Below are 25,366 nucleotides of genomic sequence, written 5' to 3' on the forward strand. Positions count from 1 at the left end.
GAGAGTGTTATACAGCAAAGTCCCTGGCTTTCTATCTGACAACATTTGCACCGCTGAAATGACATTACTCTCAAGGTGTTCTTTCCCATGGAAAACCCTCAGGTCTGCTAGAGGAGTAGCTGAACGTGGAGGCTACACTGGGCTGAAAAATAATCACTTTTCTGATAGATTTGCCTTTATTGATGGTTTTGATAAATTGTCCCATGCTTAAATGTTTGTGATTGCTAAAGATCCTATCATATTTTTGTAGAGAGGCATTGTCTCAGTAGCAAGCTAGATGGCCAGAAACATTTAATCATATCTAATATGGTTATATCATAATCTGCATATCTAAATTCTTTTTCTGATGATATCCCTCTTCTCCAATCTAAAAAGGATTGTTCATACCTCTGCCTTCCGTTACTGCTGTGGTTCAGCTGCAGATTGTGCGATTTCTATATCTGTTTACAACACTTCAAAGTAAAAAGTTATGCCTAAATATAAATCAGATTTCCCCCCGCTTCCCGAGATTCTTGTTTTAAAAGTCAGCTGTACTTCATTTCATGCCATAGGAAAGAATATTAAACTTCATTTCTCAAAGTGATTTTCCATATTATTGATCAGGGGAAATCACCTTTTCTATAGGAAAATATGATGCCTTAAAAAATGACAAGAAGAAACTTTCAATGAATCAGTATTCATTTAAATTGATTGCTGTTGATCTTCACGATTTAAGACAGAATATTTGTTTAAAAAACTTAGAATATTGTACAAATGTTCAGCTTGCATAATCCTTAAAATAAATACAATTTAATAATTTTATGCAACTGTCACTGAAATTCTAAAAGAATCTTGTTCAGTTTATCATCCTCTTTTTTCCTCTGTGCCACAAAAAAAGATATGAAACATAGATATAAGGATTCATTTAACCCAGAAGACTGCATCAGGAACCAGTTTTTAATCTTTACTTAAGTAAATATACTGTTTCCAGAAAAAATATTTTTCATATCACTCTATAACATAAAACACAAATGTAACAAGAAAAAAAAAAAGGTGCAGTTACAGATGCAGGTACTTAATACAAAACAGAATGAAGTGTTGGTCTTGTCTCTGAGTCAGTGTTGATCAGTTCTCTTTTCCAGAACTGATCACTCAAAACTTTTGCCCAGGCAAAAGCTTCCCAGACAAAAGATTAAAGACAATTACAAGGACCCTGCCACATACTTACTACCGGTATTGTTTCCTTGACTGTCATTCTTGTAAACTCAATATGCCAAATAGACTCGTGTAATCCAATTATAATAATCAAATCAGTAAAACCAAAAAATATCTTGGAGGAAACTCCAAACTCTCAGTCATTTGGTGAACAGTTTCTAACAAATTTTTTTTCCCATAAAGTTCAATAAATAATTTGAATATAGAAGTATGATAAGGTCATTACAAAAAATAGCACAAGAAAGATTAATTATATTGTTGACTAATTGTTTTATTAGCAATAGGCTGAAGACATAGCGAGGAAGGGAAAAATTCACACATGAGAAAACTTAAAGGGACCTGTTTCTATGATCAAGGTTTCAAGTAATCCCCCTTTCAGGAACAGGACTAGACATGGTGCACCAGCAGAGTGGGGTGTCTGCACTAATACTGTGAGGCACTTGAGGAATACTGATTTAACCTCTCTGTGGTGGTTTCCTTTTCACACAGGCAGCTGCAAGCATCTTGTTTTACAGTAGCAGGAACTGACAGCAAACACTGAGGTAAAAGCTGTGATTTGCAGGAAATCTGAGTCAGAGCTGAAAAGTGGACTTAAATCTCCCAAGGTTCAGTAAAGTGATTTGAACTACAAAGTCATGCTCCTGTTCCACAGTTAAATAACTGGCTTATTTGGCAAGCAGATTATATTTAATAGATTAATAAATGTTTGTTTCTTCATGTACCTATTCAGATCCTCTAAGATTTGCACATCTTTTATATTCCAGTTGCATAGAAATATGAAAGAAAAAAAACAACAAAACAGAACTCATACTATTACTCATATGTCTATCTGTGTTTTGTGATGATAAGTACAAGTACATCTTTTTCACTAAATCTAAATTAACAACATTTTCGTGAGGATGGAAATTATCTATGAATGCCTTACATGGTGTCAGTTTAGACAATGAATGCTTTCATGATGCCTGCTTCATAACATGATTTCCATATCAATGAAACTAAAATATTCTCTTGCATTATGAAATTGTTTTTGATGTGCAGAATTCTCGAGACACCATCATGCTTTTAGGGATGAAACTTGGCACTTTGAGAAGCCCTTGAAGAGTCTATGTTAGCTACTGGCCTCATTGTGAAATAAATGGAATAACAGACCTCCCATATATTGACTTCAATAGGGACATGATCTCACCTGAAGTTTCTGACTAAAAAAAAAAAAGAAAAAAAAACAGAACAAATTTTAAAAAAAGCTCATGAAGCAACTGTAGAATATCAGAAAGACACACATTGTTTTCACAGTTTTTTGACTTCAATAGGGACATGATCTCCCCTGAAGGTTCTGACTAAAAAAAAAAAAGGAAAAAAAACCAGAACAAATTAAAAAAAAAAGCTCATGAAGCAACTGTAGAGTATCAGAAAGACACACATTGTTTTCACAGTTTTAGAAAAGTGAATTAGTAATTGATCTTGAGGTTCTGTAAAAAAATTTTTAATCCATCAATCCCTATGCACCTATGAAATACTAAAATAAATATGAGCTATCAAAAGCAATTCTTCCTAAAATCACAGTCCTTCTTCTGTGGCAGGTGATTTGGATGTGGTGGTTTTGGAGAGGCAGAACATTAGATAGGACCTAATTTATTCCATCCTATGACACTGGGCTGTGTGATGTCCCTTACATACAAAGAAATTGCATAGTGCATGTAAATCACCAGAACAACTTCCACAGCTGGTTTAAAAACTGTTCACAAAAAAGAATTAATCAGTATTTGGATGTTAAGCTGAGAAAAGGTTTGAAGAGGAAGGTGGGTGCCCACTCCATATTCAGCTCAATTTCTTTTTTCAGTAATTATTGGGTTATAGGTTTTAACACTGTTTATATAGTGCAGAAAAAGGATAGCAAATGCTGCAGAGGGCAGATCTAAGCAAATGAAGAATAACAGGGTGAATTAAATAAAGAAAAGAGCAACATGCTTCCTGTAGGCAGGAGAAATCACATAGGATGGGAGCAAGTAACATTTGGCAAGGTAGTAAAATATGGCAGAGAACTGAAGGAGATTGTAATAGTGACTCAGAAACGAAAACCAACACTCCAGCACTGGGCAAAATCAAGAAAATCTCATTCAGTAACACTTAATGGAAGTTTTATAATAAAATATTAAAGGTCCTATGGGTCAGCTTTACTTGGTGCTGGGGAAGTCTTAACTGAAATATCTTTTTTTAAAAACTACTCCATACTAAAAAGACTGCAGAGAATACAGGAAGAATACAGAGGACTTCAATAAGAATAAAATACATACAAAATATGAGTAATAAGAAAATATTAAAAAAATCCACTTTGTCAACAGCAGCAAAGAAAAACGAAGTATCAACATAATAAATATATTTTACCATGTAGACAGTACAAAAAAGGGAATGTTTGTCCTGCTTACTAAGAAAAAGTCCCAGATAGTAATTTTATAATTTTTTTTTGGATACTAGGAAGGACTACATTCAAGCAAAAAACAAGCTACATAGAAATTATACACAATTAATTTTATTAGTTTATAAGAAATCACTTAGCTAACCAGGTGTTAAAGAAAGGTCAAATAGCATAAATTTCTTTGTCCAAGAAATATTGCAAATATTATAAGCAGATATCTTCCATCTTCATGTTTCTGTAATTCTATTTTGGGCAATTCAACATCACCTTAATAGAGGAGAAAACGAGACACGACATTTTGGGCTCATAGGTGCTTTTTCAAAACTTATCAACAACACATGAATATGTAATTTGGTTATCTGATGGTATTTTAAAAAAATTTTTCATTCTAATGATAAAGCCTAATGATAAAGTAAATAATCCCAAAGGAGTTTACACTTCACATAGTTCCACGTGAATTTCCATGTATAAAATACAGGAGTTCTACATTTCTGTAGTTTGATATTTAATTCTAAAAAATGTAAAATAAAATATTTATACAACTCAAGAAGTTACATTTTCAAAAGTTTGCCTCCTTCTCCTTTTTACCTGACCTAATATATACCATGCAGCCCATCACAAAGGAAAAACTACAGAAAAGAAACAGCCATTAATCAAAATTTAGTCTTAAATTGTTCAGTATGCTGAATATATGTCCCTTCTTCAGTATTGGGAATCTTCATATCAGGTCTTGTGCTTTGAATTTTTCATGCAGTCTTTCAATTTTTCTTGTTATGTGTCTTCTACAGTACCAATCAATATAGAGCCACAAATTCTTGACACTGCTCTTTGCTTTGAAGCATGTACTTTACTTCATTTGCCTTTTTAAGGATTTCAGGTTTTGAAATTCAGCTATTCCATGTTCTGAACCAAAAGCTTATTATTCATATGCATGTCAGTATGATGTTTTTTATTTGGTATTCAAAACCAACTCCCACTGTTTCATGGGTATGGTAGGCAGGTTTTTAATTTATTTCATGTGTGGCATCACTGCCTTGCTCTGAAACAAAATTATAATCAATGAAGGAAGAGAATAAAATAATATGAACTGAAAACAAGAAGCAGTTTTTCAGTATGTCTAGAAATGAAATCTCCACCATTGCCATTGTTTCTCCTTTTCTTGAAGGCAAATCAATAAATGCAGGATTTACAAGAAAGGAAAAGGATTTTTTTGCTAGAACTCAAACCTAATTTTCAGAAATTACTAACAGACTAAACACTTAAATTTCTATTTAAATGCAATTTAGTCTCCGTGCCACCAGATTTTTAAATATATTAGGAGCTCATTGTTAAAGGAAGGTATCCTGTTAGTGCCTAAGTACCATGAATTCAGCGGGTGATAAGCACTTAGGGTTGGATTCAGCTCATTTAACTTCAGCTGCCTAGAAGTCAGGTATCTCCTCTGAGCTAGGCTGGCAGTCTAGGCAGAGAAGCAGGGATTTCTAAAGAATGATTCAGCCCAGCACCACCTGCATCAGGCAGGTGTCCAGGAAAGCAGGGGAAGTGTAGAAAGAAAAAGTAAGAGTGCGAAGAATTACCCATGGGAAAGGGGCATGTCCTATGGGTATGGGAGGTTAGCAAGACACCAGGACAGTTCTGCTGAGATGGAAGATTATTTGAGTATTTGAAAATAATTTTTAGATTTAGGATTATCAAATATCTAAGTTATATGTGAAACAGCACTCTACTTATTACCAATTTGCCACAAGTTCTCTTAGCAGTTTGCACTGCTTCTGTGAGATGGTACTTGACACTTACCAACTTTGAAAATATGACTCTTTATGAAAGGCAACAAAGGAGTACTGTCTTATACAGCACACAGAGATATCAGTATAAAAAAGATATTATTTTTATAAATTCTTTTTAACAGAGACATTACTGGGCTAATGAAAAAATATGAAAATATTGCCTAAAGCTAAACAAAATTTGTACAGGAATCAAAGAAATTTTCCATGTAGGCTTTTTCAATAAATTTTAGTCTCCAGTGATTTTTCATATAGCAGCAACTTTTCTCTGCAGAACCTATCATTAATGCTACATGCTGTGACACAGACAAACATCCTTTAATGGGAAGTTAAAGAATGAGTGCTACACTCATCTTCACTTTGAGATGAGAATGAGAATAAATGCTATTATCTCCTGGAGATATTTTGCCAGAAATTTAACATCAAAATTAAATCTCCAGTCTGCTACAAGCTCCTGCTTTCTCTATGCAGACAGAGACATTTCTTGAAGTAATCTGTATTACTTGAGATTTGTACTTTACACTATTTCCAAGTGTGAAAACCCAAGAGTCTAGCAATTATCATTATATTCTCATTCCTGCAGCAGGTTGTATATGCTAATGAAGAGAAAAAAATATAATTATATAGTATCATAGTCAGTTGTTACTGAGCTCTCCTGTAGCCTCTTCTTCCAAACAGCTGTCTGAGCTCATGACTTTTTCCTTTATTAAAAATTAAAACCATAGAATTCATGAAGGAAAACACAACAACCAGAAGTTGTAGTTTTCAGAAACATCTGATGCTTTTAACCCCATCATTGTTTGTCAATCATGAGAAATGCACATTTAGAAGCTGCAAAGATTTCTAATTCTGTACAAATTATGCTACGTTGAATATCCTTGTGCTGAGTTGGATGTAGTTTTGTGATTGAAATACTTTAAAGGAAGTGGAAAACACTGATCTAATGTGTATGTATGTATGTATGTATGTATGTATGAGTCTGTTTTTCAATAAAAGTGAGTGGTTAGTTCTCTAGGCTTAAGAAGAAGCTTTTCCAGTGGAGGAACCTCTCAGTATTGCTCTGGGCATGTTTCTTACATGGCCATTTGAACACCTAGGATTACATACAATTGGGTAGAAGATAATAATGGATAAGCTTTGCACAACCCTCAGTATCAATTTTTACATAATTCTTATGTGAATACTTGTGCAAGTAGTTTTTATACTGTATATTACTTCAATTATATCAGCAATTTATTTAACAATGTTTTGTTACAATTTCTATTATTATGTCACTCACAGTATGACATAAACTTCATATTGGCATTCCAATGAGGAAAAAAAAGATGTCTTTAAGTTAAACTTTAAGATAAATATGTTCCAACTGCTTAACTTCTCCACCTAATGCAAATCAATCTCCATCATTGCAGCTTGCAGGACAAATGTCTTGTACTTGTGGTTTAAGAGCATTTGTGGGGCACTTTGAATTAAGTGCATTTGGTTACAATGGACAGTCAAGAGCAACAACAGTTAGTGTGTTCTGTAAATGGTGGTTAAGAGAAACACCTAAATGAACATGCACTCAAATACAGTGTTTCCCTGTGCTCCCAAATAACAAACAGCCCTGGCCACTTTAGCCAAATCAAGATAGAATATCTCTGGATGTGCTAAGTGTCAGAGGAATTTGCCAGAGGTGAGCAAAGGCAAGACAAAAAGTGATCAGCTTTAATAAGCTGACAGAGGAGAGAAGTGACAAGTATAAATTGCTGAGAAAAGAGAGAAAGAGAGGATGTACTCTGTGCATCTGATTGGAAGTCACAGAAGGACCCCTTCTATGGGGCTGCCCTATGAAAGGAGAGCCCTTCACTTTTATGATAAAAAGCTTGACAGATCTAACCCCTTTTACTTTTTCATTTGAGTAGTGAGATACATCTCAAATTATCCATAGATGAGGTTCTTCAGATATTTTTAACACTCTGATCATATTCTCCTTCTGCATTGCAAACAGCAGTTTTTCTGTAAAAGGATTCATTGGCAGTTTAAAGATACCAGTGAGATACTTAGACACAGCACATTACTGATCACCTCATTATTGCTGAATTACCCACCTGTTGTAGGGTGGAAGAAAAATAGCCTGAGTTATACTGTGGCCTGCTGAAGAACAGGCTTTTAGTGTGAAACCCACAATAAACCACATTTTAGTTCAATTCCTAAGGTTACTCAATCAATCAAATCCTACCCTCAAAACAGGGAATCCAATTTCTAAACAAACAGGTATTTGTGGTAGTCTGATAAGAGGGATGTGGCACCATACTACAGCACTCCTGAACAGATAGAATGCCCCTTAAAATTACTGTAATTGAAGTAGCAGCAGCAAGTTTTGAAAACAACACTAGAGTAAATTTATCCTCTGGGGATTAAATTCACTAAGGTAATCACTGAGTTTAATGGGTTATTAGAAAAGGACATCAAATACTTCTCATATATAGTGCTTCATTCTGAGCATAGAGAATCAACAAAATAAAACCAGTTGTGAGTGTGCTGTCAACTGCAGTGTGACAGCACTGAAGTCAATGGGAGAGAATATTTTTTTTGTTTATTACAGACAATTATCAAAACCTACACCGTTATTGAATTTGACATTAGTTAATTCACTTATCCATATACCACAGATCACTGCCTTTCAGTACCAGTTTTGAAGACATTTTTTTCATGGGAATGAGAAAGAAAGAAAATGACATGAAAAAGTTTACTAATATTTACAATATTTCTACAGTTTTTCAAGAGAAAAAATGAATTTCTGTTTTGTCTTGAATAGCTACATTCCAACATGCTTCTTGAAATTTGAATACCTGTTTAAATGTTCAAGGAAATTTATCTAGTGAGTATAAATTCTCTCGTGGTGCAGAAAGTGTAGCATGGTTCTGTGACTAGGGTAGACATTCACTTTGAAATATCTGTGACAGTTTAAATACACTACTGTCTTCTTAGCTTTCTAGTAGTGCCTTTTGTAGGAGCTACTCACATGCTTCAGTGCAAAGTTGTGTCTGCGTAAGAAGGAATTTTATGTGGCTGCTCAAAGTGACTTAAGGCACACCTGTCTTTTCAGCCAGAGACAGATCATGAGTGTTCAAGCGCAGGACCATGGGAGTGGGGGGTCCAGCAGAGGGGTAACTGCAAATATAGAGTGCTCTAAGATGATGAACTGCTGTAGCAGGTGATTAGCCACCATAGCCTTTTCAGTGCATGGCCTGTGAGCCCATTGCTACCATTGCAGTGGTGAGAAAGGAGTATGGGGTTTCTATATTAAACAGGATCAAAAATGGAGAGTACTTCACAGCTCACACTGCTTTCTCAGGTTCAATAAATGCTTATCCATATGTAAAAAGATGCTGAAGGCAATAGAGAATTTCATTTTCCTATTGCATTAACACTGGCATAATTTTTAGTGATATAAGAATGAGAATGGCTTCCTTCAGAATTTGCAAATAACACAAAGCTCCTCAGAGAATTCATGGGTTTAGTGCTACCTTGAAATTTTTGGTAGACCCCTGGTTCACAAGGTGGAATTTATTTGATAGACTCTAATTAGAAGGTCAATTATATACTCATATTTAGAGGAAAAGTAGATATGGGGAAAGTATATTTTAGCCATTGCATAAATAGAAGAAAATATTTATAATAAAAAAAAATGCTAGTGTCTATGTTAAAGTATTGCACCCATACCCCAAAAGTATAAATAATGTCACAAGGTTGACACCATGAGACAGTGAAAATTAAAAAGCAGAGCATATTTTTGTGTGTTTTATACTTTCACAAAAGATGAGTTGTTGTTCTGGCAGACTCCCCTACTTTCAAGTATGTAAATCCCCTTCAGCCCTTGTCCATAGGTGACTCATATAGCCATGGTAAAGGTACTGTGTGTGAGACGCATGGACAATGCTCAGATGAGCTGTCATAGCAAACATGCATTCTGTAGCTGTGATCTTCTGAGCATCTGCCTGACTAGAAATAAATTTAGTTCTGATCTTCCATTTTAAGCAAAACCTACAGTTTTCTCCCCAGTGCCGTAAACAGCTGGTGAAGTGTTAGCAATGGTGCACTGCAGCATACAGAAGTGTTTTCCTTACTGAAGTCGGCCATAAAATGCTGTAAGAGTAGGGCTTTATGTCACTGAACTATCAATCCTCTCAGAGATGAGAAACATGGGGAAAAATAGGACAAGAGAGTTGTGAAAATCAAGACTTCATGAAGAATTCCAAAGATACAACACTGTTTTGGATTGTCACAGCAATCTACTATCTTTTGGTTTCCATCTCTCTTTCTCACAGAACCATATAGTAAGAGTATGTACTATTTACAATAAGGTTTACTTATATTATGTGTGTCTAGGGCTCACAGTATAATGGCACCCTGATATCAAAATGGGGCCACTAGATGGTACTGCAATATAATTAATACATATTAAAAAGCAATCTCATAAATATATATTTGGATATTTTTCTGTGATGTTTTGGCTATAACATTTGAAATGCTTGCAGAAATATTCATGGCACTGCCTTTAGATATAGAGGAAAGCCTTCATGTAACTATAATATATGCAACTTTAAGGTACATGCTAATGTGCATACTTATCAATCTTAACAGTATAACTAAGGTGCTCAATATATATGTAAACACACACACATGTAAATCATCATATGGAACTACCATCTAACCAGTCACTACACTTATTTGCATGTGTTCCTGTATTCAGTGCAAGGCTATTGAATTGTGGGAAAAGTGAGCATATATAAATCAACAGGAAGATGTATGTTTATTCATAAACTCAATATAAAATATGTCCCAGGATTTTAAAAGATAAAACTGTTACAATTAGCAAAATATATACAATCATATTTCATATTTTTCTATACTTTGAATGATTTGCTATCACAATTTACTTCACCATTAAAAGGATGAAAAATTCCACTTTTATCTAAATGCATTCCACCATATGCTATGTCTACAGTATTAAAGAGATTACATTTTATAATCAGTTATTTTCCAGCTGGTAAAGATCTTGAGCTTTAAAAATTGCTGCAGAACTAAATTTTCTTAAACTATAAGCATGCTTAATAGTATCTACCCATGAAACTACCCCCTGAATAACCTAACACTGCTGGTTGCCAGCACTATTTTCAATTTTCATCTGTTAGATATATGATCAAGCATGTCAAATGTGCCCTAAGTAATAGAAGTGAAAAAATAAAGTAATTTACTTAAAACATTCTGATAGCTATTTATCTGAAAACCCTGGTCAGATTTACTGCTCAAAGGCATTTACCTACAAAGTTAACCAGATGCTTTGAGTTGAAAACTAATTTAATTTCTCTGTTATCTTAACAGGACATCTGTTAAGACAACATCCAAGGAAGGTAATATGTTCAAAATTAACCATCCTGCAGGTTGTTTTATGAGAGTATGTATGACATTGACATTTAACTGCTAATGACCACTGCTTTACAAAATAATTAGCAAATGTGGAATCAAAGCAGTATAATGATCATACCAATGGACACAAAGTAATGTAGAATGAATGCATGGCTGGTATAAGTTCAACCTTTTTTGCCAAGTTCATTGCTTTGTTACAATTGAGTTATGCTGAAGATGAATTACCCATTTCTTTTGTTTTGTTCTTTCCTCAGCTTCATCTATGTATGAAGCCCTCCCTTTAAAATCAGAGCATATTAGCTGCATAAAGTGTTCAGCACTCATAGCCAGCATGTTTTTTAAGCAGCATGAGTGACAAGCTATGCAAATCATATCCTGAAGTAATTTGCATTATTGCAGTTAATTTGCATATGGATATAAACTGGATTTCAGAGCAACTAGGTATCAATCCAAGCAGTGGTACATGAAAGTCAGACACATAGGTGATATGTGCTTGCCAAGGTTGGGATATTCAAATGGAAAAATACTACTTACTATAAGGTATATTTCTGGCTGGTCCTTATAATTTTGTGCAATAAGATGGTAGGGACAAGTGGGAACAGCTGGAGGAAGAATAGACTCCATATTTCCTCCCACCCTTTCCATTTATTTCCACCAGCAATGAAGGACTGGTGCTAATTTATTGGCAGGAGGTACTATGACCATTGCTGCCTCTCTCTCTTCTCATTAGAGTAACCCAATGGAAAAGGAAAAGAATGGGCTGCCCTACAGCCACTAAAAGTCAGCTATATCTGTCTAATCCTGGACTAACATCTTAGATCAACAAGGGAAAGGAGGATTTCTCAGTGATGAAAAGTTGCTAATGGATGAGCATCATTGGTAGGTGGATTTCTAAACTGCTCATTTCCTCCTTGAGATCATTTGCATCAGCTGTTCTCCCACAGTGCAGGTTGCTGGTTGGGTCTGGCTGGAGGCAGGAGAACTGATGGCTGTATCCCAAAGTCCCTTCTGGCTTTACTTGACTGTGAACCATGACCATGAGTATGTAAACACCAACTACAAACAGAGTGCACATTGGCAGCTGGACATGATTTCTTACATTTGTCTTTATTCCTGTGATATCATGATATGGAAAACAGACTAGCTTGCACTCTAGCTACAGAATAGGCAGTACTTGCAGATAATGAAACAGCAGCAAACTCTCTCCCTAAATCTTCATTCCTCCAGTTTTGCAGTTGGGGTGTTCCCCAACAATGCCATGATACTGTCTTCCTACAGCTCCCTAGCAGTTACTCAGGAGCCTTCACCAAGTTTTGGTTAACCCTCCTGATTTGCTTACCTCAGCAGGAATAGAGAAGGGTTACATATTCACAGCGTTTTACTAGACTGCAGAGTTTGTACACAAAGGTTTGTATTCAGTGGTTTGTTAAATATAATATAAGGAAAATTAAATATTAGCATAAGCTGAATTGTCTTTGAACTAAAGGACTCTAATTCTTTTTGAATGTGTTATTACTTTTTCCAAACATGGACAACCTATATACATAAGATACTATATAGCTTTACATATGTGTGAAGACCCTTCATTTTTCTCCCACAGTAAAGCAAAAGAGTGAAAAATGAACTGATTATTTATTACAAAATAATTAGCATTTTTCTCGTGAGGTGCAACAAGCTATCTGTGATTAGAAAATAGGAAGTCAACTACAGAAAGAACAAATAGAAAAGAGAAGTACTCAGCTTCACTTAAAAGCCTAAAGGGAAGGTTAGAAAAGGTGGAGAATGACTCTTCCCAGAGGCACACAGTGAAAGAACAAGAGGCAATGCCACAGATTGTAGCAATGGAAATTTCAGCTGCATATCAGGATAAAATTTTTTTACCATGAGAATGGTTAAGAAATACAGAAGTTGTGAAACTTCCATCCTTGAAGACTTCTAAAACCCGACTGGCTAAAACTCTGGGCAACATGATAGAACTTTTAAGTTGGTGCTGCTCTGAGCAGGAGACTGGATTAAATGACCTTGAAAGGACTCTTCCAGCATGAATTAATCTGTGATTTTATAAGTCTAAGTTATCTTAAATGTCCAGTTATTTGTGGTGGGTAGGAGAGTAAGTGTTCAGAAACCTTTAATTTCCCTTAAAACTTCTGGCAGAAAACAGCCTGATTACATATTTTCCTTTATGTTTGCATTTTAATAACTACAGAAAATTCAATTCTTTGCATTATATTGAACAATTTCAATTTTAAAAAACTGCATATTTTAAACTTATGCTTTTAAGTTCCCCCTGTTGCAGTACAGGGTGATATAGAAAAGTAAGTAACATAATTTGAATGCAAATAGAAACGCCTTTTTTTTGTTTGTTTGTTTTGGTTTTATTTTTGTTTTTGTTTTAATTAAGAACAGTTGCTCAGACCTCTAAAATGAATAATGAGGATCCACAGTTTGACTACACCCAGTGATCTATGTACACAACATCATTTATGTGCTTAGAGATCTTAGGTGCCAGAGCTAACCTTTCATATTCTTATTCTACGTGTTTTCAGATCAGAACTGAAGTACTGAATTTACATTTATATTTGTTATTAAGCTTTTTCTGACAGCTGCAGTATATGGAGTAAGATCCAGTATGTCAGCCTCACTCAACTGCCACAACTTCATCTCTGAAATAGGCTATGTGGTACAGAGATTAAAGACAAATATACAGTTGTGACTTCATCATTAAAAGGTATGTAAAAATGAATGTAGAAGAGAGCTAAATCATGCTTAGTCAATGGCATTTCTTGATATCGGACTGTTTGACTTTCAAAGATCTAATTTTTATGTAAAAATTATATAAGTATAACCTAATGATTTAATATAGTAAATGTAATTTTTTCCCCCATAAATAAGGAAGACATCAAGAATACAATAAAAATAGAAATGAAGTAAATTTTGACATTTAAAATGAGCTTTTCAGACATGTACTCTTGGTCATATTCACACAGTACTCTGAAAACTATGGTAAAGTGATTACAGAGCTCAGCCAGGCAACAGTGAGAGGAGAATTCTTGGATCTGCTCACACAAATAGAATGCAAAGAGAACCAGAAGTACTGATTCAAGGATGGGATTCTGTGCAGCAAGAGCTGCTTTGGACCCTGAGGCCCAGCTGGTCCCCCTTGTCGAGCATCCAAAATCCAGCCTCTGCCTTGAGTTCCAGCAGCTGACAGAGACAGAGTCTCCACTCCCACGATGGGACCAGTGCAACCTCAGGGAAGGGTTTCTTTCAGCAAAAAGCGTTTACTCATTTCAAAACTAAAAATGGGAGTATGATAGTTCTTGTTTTCTTGTTCTGCCTATTTTCTGCTTGTGGTATCATTAGACATCATTAGGGAAAGCTTTCAAATGCCATGAATCAAGAGTGTTCTTAATCACATGAGTATTTTCTGCTGTTGTTCTGAGATAGCTGAATTTATCTCCTTGTGTACTTTCCTGGGTTTAAAAAAAATCATAGGAATATTACATTTTCTCAGAAAGGCTTTCTATTATATTTTCCTTTTTTTAAATTTCATTAGTATACTTCAGATGTGTCTCATTCAAGATAATAGATTATGCTTTTCATGTGCTACATTTGGTTAGCCACAGGCAAAAATAAATATTACCAGTCCTGACACCTTAAAGTCCTACTTATAGTGAGTATGGCAGTCACCAGTAAGCAAAACGACACATAGACTAATTAAATATTTTTGAAGAATAATACTGAAAAGAAAGTCTGTGAAGTGGGTTTTCTAGGCATTTATTCACATATCCACATAAAAATCAAGGTTAAGAACAAGGAATTGTACTTCCTCTTTGTTACAAACCATTCTTACAAAGCCATAAATATTCCATCTTGCTGTGATAGAGTTTCAGCAAAGATTACTGTGCCTCAAGGACAGAAAATACTTGGTGTGACACCATTTTCCACAAGATCTCTATGATTGTAAAGGTGTATAATGGAAACAGATTTACATGGATGTTCACAAATAGTCCTTGAATCTCCTCAGTCTCTTTAGAGATGCTTATCTCATTGTTCTGAAAATTTCTGAGTCTTTACAGACCTGTTTCAGTATAATAAGGAGAAGTTGTAAAAATGTCATGACCTCCACCTCCACAAGTAAAATAAAGATATTAACAACTGAAATATGTCCTCTCTATTTTCTCAGCAGGTGATGATGGAAAAATTGTTGTACGCATAGAATAAAAGCTTTCCTAAAACTTTGGAACAAAACCTCTGCCTTCTCTTTATTTTATTTTGTAGTAAGCTATAAATAATACATATAAAAATAAACTATACCAGTCTGAACTATTATTAGGCTGTAATTTTAACCTCTCAATTCTTAAAGCCATGCTGCACAGGATCCTCTCTCATGGTTTACAACCTTGGAGGCATCCCTCTGGTACTTCCCTAAAAGTTGGTTTTTTTTATTCTCTATTTAGAATTAGTTCAAACCCAGAGCTTTTCTCAAGGTTCTACATACCATTTCAAACAAAGAAAATACCTAGGTTTATCACCACAGATTTAAAATTGCAGTTATTCCCAGATGCAAATATAAATAATAAAGATTCAGTGCAAGATTTATGAATAGGCCTGAGAAACATTACACTTGAAATGATCTATTCTGTAAGATACCTACATGTATAAAACAGCCAGAGCCTCTGAAGTGTCTAGAATGGTGGGGCATGTTATATCAACCTGAACAGTGGCATATCTTTGCATTAGATGTATATTTCCAAGAGCTAGATGTTCTAGAATATTTCCCATGTGGTGAAGTCTTTACGTAGCATTTGAGTTGAAAAGGAGAGAAGAATGATGCCCCACATGTGAATTAGATATTTTCTAGTTAATGAGTTGATCTCTACCATTTTGTAAAATCCATTTTTCTCTGAACTCTTGCTTTTCTCTCTCTCTTTACCAACTCTGGTGCTCTGAAAGCCAATTGAAGTGGAAAGAAGTGGGTATTTCAAGGCAGATCACATCACTGGAGCAAATAATACCTCTAGAGACCAAATAAAAGATTAAACTGCATTCAAATATAGACCTGAACCCTATGACTGTTTGGGAAACTTTCTAGATTATGATTTCTAGACTTCTGAAAAAAAAATAAAATAAAAAATTCAAGGTTTAGGTACCATTTGTGGCCCATTTTATTTCCAGCTAGCACTTACTAGTGTTCTTACACTGTTTTTACACCCAGTGCTCAAACTGCTACTTCTCCCACCCCCATTCACTTCCCAAGGCAAGGTAAGCATCCTAACATTTACAGGTTTAGGAATGCATGTGGCTGAAACAAGCAGGTGGAAAGAGGGTGGATTTGGTTGAGTATAATTGTACAACAGGTGCCAGGTTTGTTATATATCTTAGTTCTCCTGGCAACAAAGAAAGAATTTTGACCAAATAAAAGATAATATATGCAAGTTCTTTTATTTGCTATGTTTGTGCCAAGCTTTTAATGAGATTTGGCCTGTCTGAAAGTATAAAACCAGGAAAGGGTAACGTTTTACCTGCAGAAAATTACTTTAAACCCTCAGGAAATGAAATTCTGATCCTTTTGAAGCCAGCATCTTTGAAGAAACAGAATACATGGGGATGAAATGCCTTGTATTTAGTAGTTTTTGTACTTTGGGGGTGATTTCAAAGAAACAACACGAAAAGAAGTATCTCTGCCTCATTTATTTTTCCTATAATTATGTTTAACCTTCTGCATAAAAAGGTATCAGTAACTCATAAAGGATCATAGAATTACATCTGTAACATACAATTGGGCTAAGCTCCCTATAATCAGGTAAAAAATTAAAATCTGAGTCAAGAAGACAATGTGATGTGTTCAACACGAGGGATTCTCCTTGATGGTCAGTTCATAGCACTGTGAGCATCATTCAGCAATAACTAGACTCAATTGAAGCATATTACCCTAAAAAACATTGTTGCCACTGCTTCTCTCTTATCCCACAAATTGCCAGCTTTCTGGGAACACCTTGAAAAGTAGGAGTGTTGGTATGAGACCATTACCAACTGCTACTTTATGCATTATCACACTGTCAATAAAATTCTATAAATATACCATTCTTAGGAACATATATTTTTCCTATAGATTTTTACTATGTATAAGTGTTCAAGGAAAAATTCCTACCAGAAGCATAAACTTAAAGAACACTGATGAAGCCAAATGGCAATCTGTTCTGGCACCTCAATTTACGTCTTAATTTAATGAAAGACCCCTTGTTTTACAAATATTATACCATGCATAAGACCCCTGAAAGGAATCCAGCTAAGTAACAGCAAGCTAAAAGGTACAATAAATATTTGTTTGTCCCTGAGATGGCAATGTTTTGTATTCATGAAACCATTAATTAATGTCTCTCACGCGGGTGGAATTTGCATTCCAGGGCTACTGAGGGTGACAAAAAGAGGTAATTTTCTTTTAAAGAATATATACAATTATTGTTGTGGGCATCAGAATGTATACGTTCATGACTGTCTGGTTGAAAAATTTCTAACATACTCAGAATATTCCAAATTTACATCATACTACCACATTCATTTAGGTACCGCTAAAAGAATGAGTAAAACACTTGAAAAATTTCTAACATACTCAGAATATTCCAAATTTACTAGTATTTATCATACTACCACATTCATTTAGGTAACGCTAAAAGAATGAGTAAAACAGAGCACAGCCTGGGGCGTGTTAACAAAGAGTTGACAGCTGAAATGTATCCAGTGGTATATTACCTTTGAAAGGTCTCCAGCCTCCAAATAGAAGCAGATAACAAACACGTTCCATGTAACCCAAAGGACCAGCCAGACAGCATACTGTAGGGAGGAAGAGAGAAACACAGAATTAACAATTCCACTCTCAGCTGAGTCAAATTTAGTTCATTAGCTCAATCCAAGAGAAAAATAGATTATAAGTATGGGGCCTATGAATAAAAATGTTACACACAGAAAAGAGTTACCAATACATTCTTCCCTCTTCCTGACAGTGAATAGTGACCTAGTGAGTACTCAGTCACAGCAGAAAACCTGCATCTCAGGAAACAGTTGATAAATCTGACATTTTAATTTGGGGCTAAGCTGTTTCTTCAGATGGGTAATGCTACAATAGAGAGGCGTGTAATATCAATTAAATCAATTATTAGTAGTAGTTATTATATAACTGTATTAATTAGAAGTAGAGAACTGATCATTCAACTATAACTTACTAAATAACAACCTAATTGAACTAGCCCTGGATTTTTTTTCAACATTTTGTAGAGAACTGATCATTCAACTATAACTTACTAAATAACAACCTGATTGAACTAGCCCTGGATTTTTTTCAACACTTCAGATTTAGTCTCAAGAAACCAAGCATATATAACCTAAAGACAATCTGTCTGTCTGTCTATCTATCTATCTATCTATCTATCTATCTATCTATCTATCTATCTATCTATCTTGGCAGTATTTCTACAAAACATGGGGGAATTTTGTTGCCTTCCAAGGCGAGGTTCATAATTATCCAACACCTTCCAGAGAGAGACTGCATTTTAAATTGCCAACTTTCTTTGGGGTTCTAATTTTTTTTTTTTTGACTCAGAACGTACAGGAGAAGCATTAATATTTAAGCAATATCTGTTCATTGGCAGTTGCCAAACATCTTATTTGTGTATCTGATGTGAGTAATGGAATACAATTTTTCTCTCCTTCTGTCCACTATTTTGCTTCTGTTTTATATTCATAAGGTCTTATGTGCTAGGACTGGAAAGTAAATTCCCTTGCTGTACAGCTGGAGGATCCTGGACAATACAGGCTGACCTGCGGTTGCTAATCTTACCTGATGTTTTATTTAAGAATTTCCCTTAATTATTCCATCACCTAATAAACATCAGGACCTTCAAATGTTTTTTCTGATGGCTGCTGTAGCCATCCTCTAGTCCACAAATCAAAGGATCCTGGACAATACAGGCTGACCTGCGGTTGCTAATCTTACCTGATGTTTGTATTTAAGAATTTCCCTTGACAAATTATTCCATCACCTAATAAACTTCAGGATCTTCAAATGTTTTTTCTGATGGCTACTGTAGCCATCCTCTAGTCCACAAATCAGTTCTGCATGTTTGTTTACTTCCTTCCACAAGGCCTTGCATACATGTGAAATATGACAGCGATAGGACACCATTCCCTACCTGCTAGAGTTGAGAGCTGCTTTCTCCTTTTATATCACTACCCCACTTCTCACAAGTGTTTACAGACTTACTCTTCGTGTTTTGTAGCCTTTTCTCCAAATCATACTGATTACATGTTGATAGCACCTTTTCCAAATCAGGAAGCACTATTTTCTGCACACCTCCAAGTGTTCACATTCTGAATAAGCAGACTATATTTTGGACTGCATACTATCCATTCCATACAAAAAACCCCAAACATTATAAACTATGGTTTGTCATTAATGACAATCTTTTTATCTTCTTTCATTAACAACATATGCAGGATTCTTCTTGCATTTCTCTTGCAAGTGATGTTCTGCATTACACTGTCTATTATTCAACATGCCATTTTCAACCTAATCTACTAGCTACTGTGAAAATAAACCAATTCTGCCATTTTCTAGGATTTAAAGTGAGACTATATAAAAATAAATATGACCAAAATTTAGATCTGTTCAAATTTCTTATTTTTATAGATAACAAAATAATTTCCAGACAGCCTAGCTATTAGTTGGACCATGTTCAGGTTTTAAAAATTTATGATAAAAATAGTTTTGATTTAATGGAAGCTAACACAGCTATAAATGCCTGAATTGCTTTATACAGAAGTAATTTCAGGTAATTTAAAGCATACAGATTACATATACTTTATAGGTCAGCTCTTTCTGGTCACAGATGACAGATTCATTTAGGTCAGAAGAACTCTCTGGAGGTCACCTGGTCTAATCTCTGCTCAAAGCACAACCAGCATGGATCAAGTTTTGCAGGGATTTATCCAGTTGAGGTCAGAATGTCTCCAGAGATGACCCAGGTAATCCACATCTAAACATTGAATACAGGCTGCTAATAAAACTTTGGAAAATAGGAACTTAGCTCAGTTGGAGAGTCTTAACAAACTCATTTAAAAAAAAACAAAAAAAAACAACAAAACTTTGAGACATTAAACATATTAAGCATTTAATTTTCCTGTAACTTTCTCACAGCACACCCCTCTTCACATATAACATGGAGCTTTATAATTACAAAAAAGAGAAGAAAACATCAGTTTAGATTCAATAACCCTAATTTGGCTTTGTTAACTTTGTTAACTTTGCAGCATTTTAACTTGTTGATTTTTGCCAATTTTTGTAATTTTCTAATGTTATATATTCTTATGAAGAAAATAAAAACACTCATTTTGATACATGAAGACAACTGGATTTCTTATAGTGAAAACTCTAAATACTGCATTTAGGTTGGTTTCTCAAAAGATACAAAATGTGCAATTTCTGTTCCCTTGAAAAATGTTTTTGTGCTCCAGAACAATTTTAAGCAAATTGGACAAAAGAATACAAGAAGATTGGAAGATACTTTTTCCACAAAAGTTTCAGGAAAATGGGCATACAAATAGTAATACAAACTATTAAGTCCTTATACAGAGAAGGACTTACAAAATCATCATTTATCAGTCAACAAGAATGGGGAAAAATATGGGAGAGAGACAATGGAAATGTTTCATAGCACAACATCTCCCACTGGATGTAAGCAACAGTGATTAAAAAGCTCAATGTGCACAGAATATCCAACAGAACACTCCAAGGAACTTTGCCTGTGCCAGCAGAGAACCTTATTACATGAAGAAACAGAACTTTTCTTTTTTACTGCTAATTTATCACCAAAAAACTGACACATTTCTCTGCCATTTAGATACACTCCTTTAACAAGGATCTCTTGTTATTGGACTGCAGATAAGGCTAAAAATGTCTTTTAAAAGTATGTTTTAAACTTCTTCCTTTTGAAATGTTGTATTAAGTACTTGTTGCTTGAATTCAGTTGATAAGCACTGAGTTTAGTTGTCTTGAAATAAAAGGATGTTTCTGCTCCCCATTGCTTCTTATTTCAGAGGCCTCAGATGTGGCTCATCTCTTATCTCTGCATCACATGGAGTCATAAATGCCTCTTGTTTTTTATGTTCTTCAGCAAATTGTTGAAATTCAGCACTGAAGGTCTGTGACAGTGAACAAATCCCCCTGACACTCTCTGTTATATGTATCTAATTAGAAGCACATTTTATAAGAGTTCTTCAAAGGGCTACAGCTGTATTTTTTTCTTATATGTGGGAGTTCAAGACAGCTGCATTATCTGACAGAAGCATCACAATGCTACAGCCATCACATAACAGCAAGACAAGAACTGTGATGAATACACACTTGACCAAGCAGGAGATACTGAGAAGGGGCACAGCAGTGACAATGAAGCTTATTATTTTTATGGAGATCCACACTGGAAAGAGGTATAACTAGGTTAATGCTGAAGCCTTGAATAGTAAACATGAGTTTATAACCCTCTGCAAAGAATTTTGAGAAGAATTAGGTATTTCATGATTTATTGATACTGTGTAGTTACGTTCACTATGAACCATCACACATGAATATAAGATTTATTTTTTTTCTTGGTGAATGGAAAACTCAGATATTAAAATACCTATACCACTAATGACAACCTACAATTAGGTATTTCATGATTTATTGATACTGTGTAGTTACGTTCACTATGAACCATCACACATGAATATAAGATTTATTTTTTTCTTGGGGAATGGAAAACTCAGGTATTAAAATACCTGTACCACTAATGAGAACCTATACATTTCTCTTCACACTTCCGTCAAAGTTGGCTAAGTCACATTATCTCCAATTTACTAACAGGGAAACTGGAGGTCAAAGAAATTAAATCCCTTCACTTAATACAATGGAAAAAATGATCACAAGGGCACAAGAAGCAAAGGTTCAGGTAGGCCACAACTGCCTTTGATATAAATATGGTCAGCAGAGCTGACATATAATACTGTGTCATACTTTGCCTGAAGGAGAAATATGTCCCATACCTTTCAATCATAAATAGCCAGGAATTCTTATAGATATGAGTATTGTTAATTAAATATTTTTTTTCCAAAGAACTTTACATGGCATTTCTATTGCTTCCAAATTCTTTTCTGATATGTGAGTCAGTTACAAACACATTTGTCTGGGGTATACAAGGATTGAGACCTACATTGTGGAATTCAAAGGAATTCAAAGGAATTGAATTGTTGTAATGATTTGCTATTTATTTTATTTTTAGAAATCTACATAATTTTAGTTTCATATGCTTCCAAATCTGAAAATATTTCCCAAGATCCTACTGCATTCAGGAAAAAGAAACTGAAGGAATTTCTGAAATTATAATTACTACATTTACCACAGTAATTAAATATGTGATTATGGTATCTGGACAACAGTACTTGAGTTGTTCAAAGATTACCTAGAGTCCAGCATGTCTGGGAAGAGCAACTCTTACCAGTAAGAACTGTCCACAATATAATTATCTTTGTTTCTAAAGTTATTTTTTCCCTAATTTCCCCAGTTTTTGAAGATATATCACTTAGAAACACAATTTTTTCAAATCTATCTCTTCCCCATCAAATATGGCAAAAAGCGAAATTCTGTATACTTAGCATCCATATACTATCTCTGCCCCTTGTTTCCATCAGTTCCATGTCTGGAACTGATAGAATCCCTTAGATTTCCCTGTGAGAAGTCCATCTGAAGCAGAAAGGACATCAGTCTACAGAGGGACTTCACATGGCTGCTTAGTAGGCACCATCTCTGGTTTCATCTGCTCTGTGCATTTTGCTGTTTTCTTCCTATTCCCATTGCCCGAAGCTTTTCCTGGAGAGCTGATGAGGATATGGGCAGCTCAACGTGGTGGAGAGTCCAGTTTCTAGAATCCAGCAGGAGCCACACATCAGTGGGAAGCTTCCAGTGCAGAGCAGGATCAAGAACCACAACCTGACTCCAAAGAGGAATCTGAAGTCAAATTCTCACCCAGCAGAGATTCAGTGACTGAATGCATGAGGACCAGATGCTTTAAGCTGAACTGCTGTTCTCAGGAAACTAACACATAAAGCGACTGTGTTCTGCTTTAATGGTTCAGATGAAAGTCTTCCCTGCCCAGCAGTTATCTACAGGCCTCACTTGAAGAGAGCTCAGGCCCAAAACTAGTAGTCTTGACAACAAATAATATTCCTGGCAGCAGAAGACTTTGTGCAACCAGTTCAACTTCAATAAGTGTTCGTTGACATTCCTGAACGTACTGGGAAGCTCTTGCAGAATGACAAAATTCTCTGGATTTTTTTCATTGCTTGTTGATTGTCACAGCAGCTTCCACTAGTTTTGCTTGGCTAAATTCTTCCTATCATTAAGACTTAGATTTTTTTTGCTAAGTTTTTTTTTTCATTTATTTTTAATCATGGCTATAGTATCAGAGCACTGTCCATCCTTGTGAGCATCTGCTTCTAAGCAAATATGAATTGATTCTGTAGTATCCATTTTGAGTTGTTGTAGTTTTCTGTCTCAAATTGCAATGCCAGTCTAGTTTTCTGTTTGTGTTTATCAGGGAATTTTTTAACCCATTGGCATTGTGATTCCTTGACTCTTCAGTCTTTCATCAGAAAGTCTTCAGTCTTTCATCAGTCTTTGTTCCCTCAGATAAAAAAAAAAATCTCCCTGACATTTTATTTCCTCGTCATTACACTTCAATAATTAGTGTCCTCTGCCGAGACTCACTGAATGATGTTGAACTGTCATGTGTATCAGAACTGGTCACTACCAAACAGAAAATTGCTGTTGGAATGGGGTTTTTTTCCCTCTTGAGTAATCAGTGCTTGCCGATATAGAGCAAATGCTGCTTAAAATTTTTTTTCCAGAGGCTTCCATATACCCTATGGCTATGTGAACTGGTCACTACCAAACAGAAAATTGCTGTTGGAATGGGGTTTTTTTCCCTCTTGAGCAATCAGTGCTTGCCCATATAGAGCAAATGCTGCTTAAAATTTCTTTCCAGAGGCTTCCATATACCCCATCGCTATGTACAAACATTCAAGTTCCTTGAACTCAGTTATAAGCTCTGATTTTATGTTATTTATTAACTGTATTTTCCCCTTGATGTGCATGAGAAGGATTCATAAGCATAAAAGACAGAAGGAAAGTTGAGGCATGTTCTGGTCAGGTCATTAATGGATAAAGGCACAACCCAGAGCACAGTACATTGACATGATGTGCAGTCAGTCCTCAATCTACTCATAGCCAAGGGGTTCTAGCTTGAGTGGGACTCACTGGGCTTCTTCTTTCTTTTGGCTGCTTCTGTTTTGTTCCCTCTTCTTTGTGCCAGAATTATACTGGGAACAGAAAGCACAGCAGAGATTTGCTTTTTGTTCTGAAGACATGGCTCCTGCTCCTTTTGCATAAAATAAGTTGAATTTCTACAGAGCACATTATTGTCAGAGTACTCTCCATCTGTCCATTTAGATGTCTGCAATGTAGATGTCCTCCTCCGAGCAGCATCGAGATCCCCATTACACTCAATTCAGAGGAAAGACACTTCCAGGGCTCGGTTCATTTCCCAGTGTCTGACACAGATCACTCTACCCTTGCTGTTTGGAAAGCCAAGCTTCTCAAAGGTAAATTCCCAGTGTCACAGAGCCCATTAAAATCTTGCACTGGTGACACAAACAATAAGATAGTAACACTGCACTATGCACATATATACTCCTTTTTCCCCCCCATAAATACCAAAGTAATTTAAACATCACGAGGGTAAAATATCACTGATGGACTGCTGAATAGACATGTTCTGAGAACTACTGTTTCTTATATCCTGCACTTCTTGATGGTCCATTAATGCTTAAGCTTGAATAATTCATTTGTTAATTTCCTGTTAATTTATTAATTTCCTGCTTCTTGGATTCATGGCTCTTTAGGTTTCAGTGCAAAAGATTGAGAAAAGTGTTTTTTGGTATTGCATCACATTAATTTGTTCTTCGACCTCTAAATTGGTGTCCAACTATAGCACTGAAAATATAACCCACAAAACTAAATTACAAACTTCCATTCCATGAAGCCAAAAACAACTCGGGAGATCCATCAGCCCACTCCTACAGCTTTCCTAAGGAAGATACATAACATTTTCTCATGTAGCCACTCTATTCTTACTTCTTAGATAATAATAATGTCTTTCAATATGATGCTAGAAGGGCGAATGGCCAAAATGTAGAAGAACTTAGTTTTTACATTGTAGCACTGTAGCACTGTTCAGTCAAACCTACTATGTTTCAATAGGGAGTTACAAATAGTCTGGATCCCGAAATGAAAGTGTTCTGGATCTAAAGAAGTTTTAAAAATAAGTTTTCTTTAAAAAAACAATATTTCTGCCATTCTTCCAAAAGCGGAGCAAATAAATTTTCTTCTTTTAATCTCAAATATTTTCTTATTGTCTTTGTGGGGTTTTTTTGGTTCTTGCTGTTGGTTGTTTTGGTTTTTGTTTGGTTT

At 35.3% G+C, this 25,366-nt stretch overlaps 1 protein-coding gene across 2 annotated transcripts in view; it reads right to left on the reverse strand.

Moving 5' to 3' along the window:
- The window catches only part of NKAIN2 (sodium/potassium transporting ATPase interacting 2), a 518,210-nt gene that overhangs the window by 227,920 nt on the left and 264,924 nt on the right, over positions 1–25,366 (reverse strand). For both annotated transcript variants that reach the window (XR_005627287.1, XM_039707649.1), the window contains exon 3: positions 17,563–17,643. Coding sequence is in view for 1 of the 2 variants with exons in the window: in XM_039707649.1 (XP_039563583.1) it covers positions 17,563–17,643 (81 nt within the window). In the remaining variant the exon portion in view is untranslated. The remainder of the gene's footprint in view (positions 1–17,562; positions 17,644–25,366) is intronic.

The sequence above is a fragment of the Passer montanus genome, unplaced genomic scaffold (genome assembly GCF_014805655.1).
Source record: "Passer montanus isolate IOZ18808 unplaced genomic scaffold, ASM1480565v1 scaffold2, whole genome shotgun sequence".
NCBI lineage: Eukaryota > Metazoa > Chordata > Aves > Passeriformes > Passeridae > Passer > Passer montanus.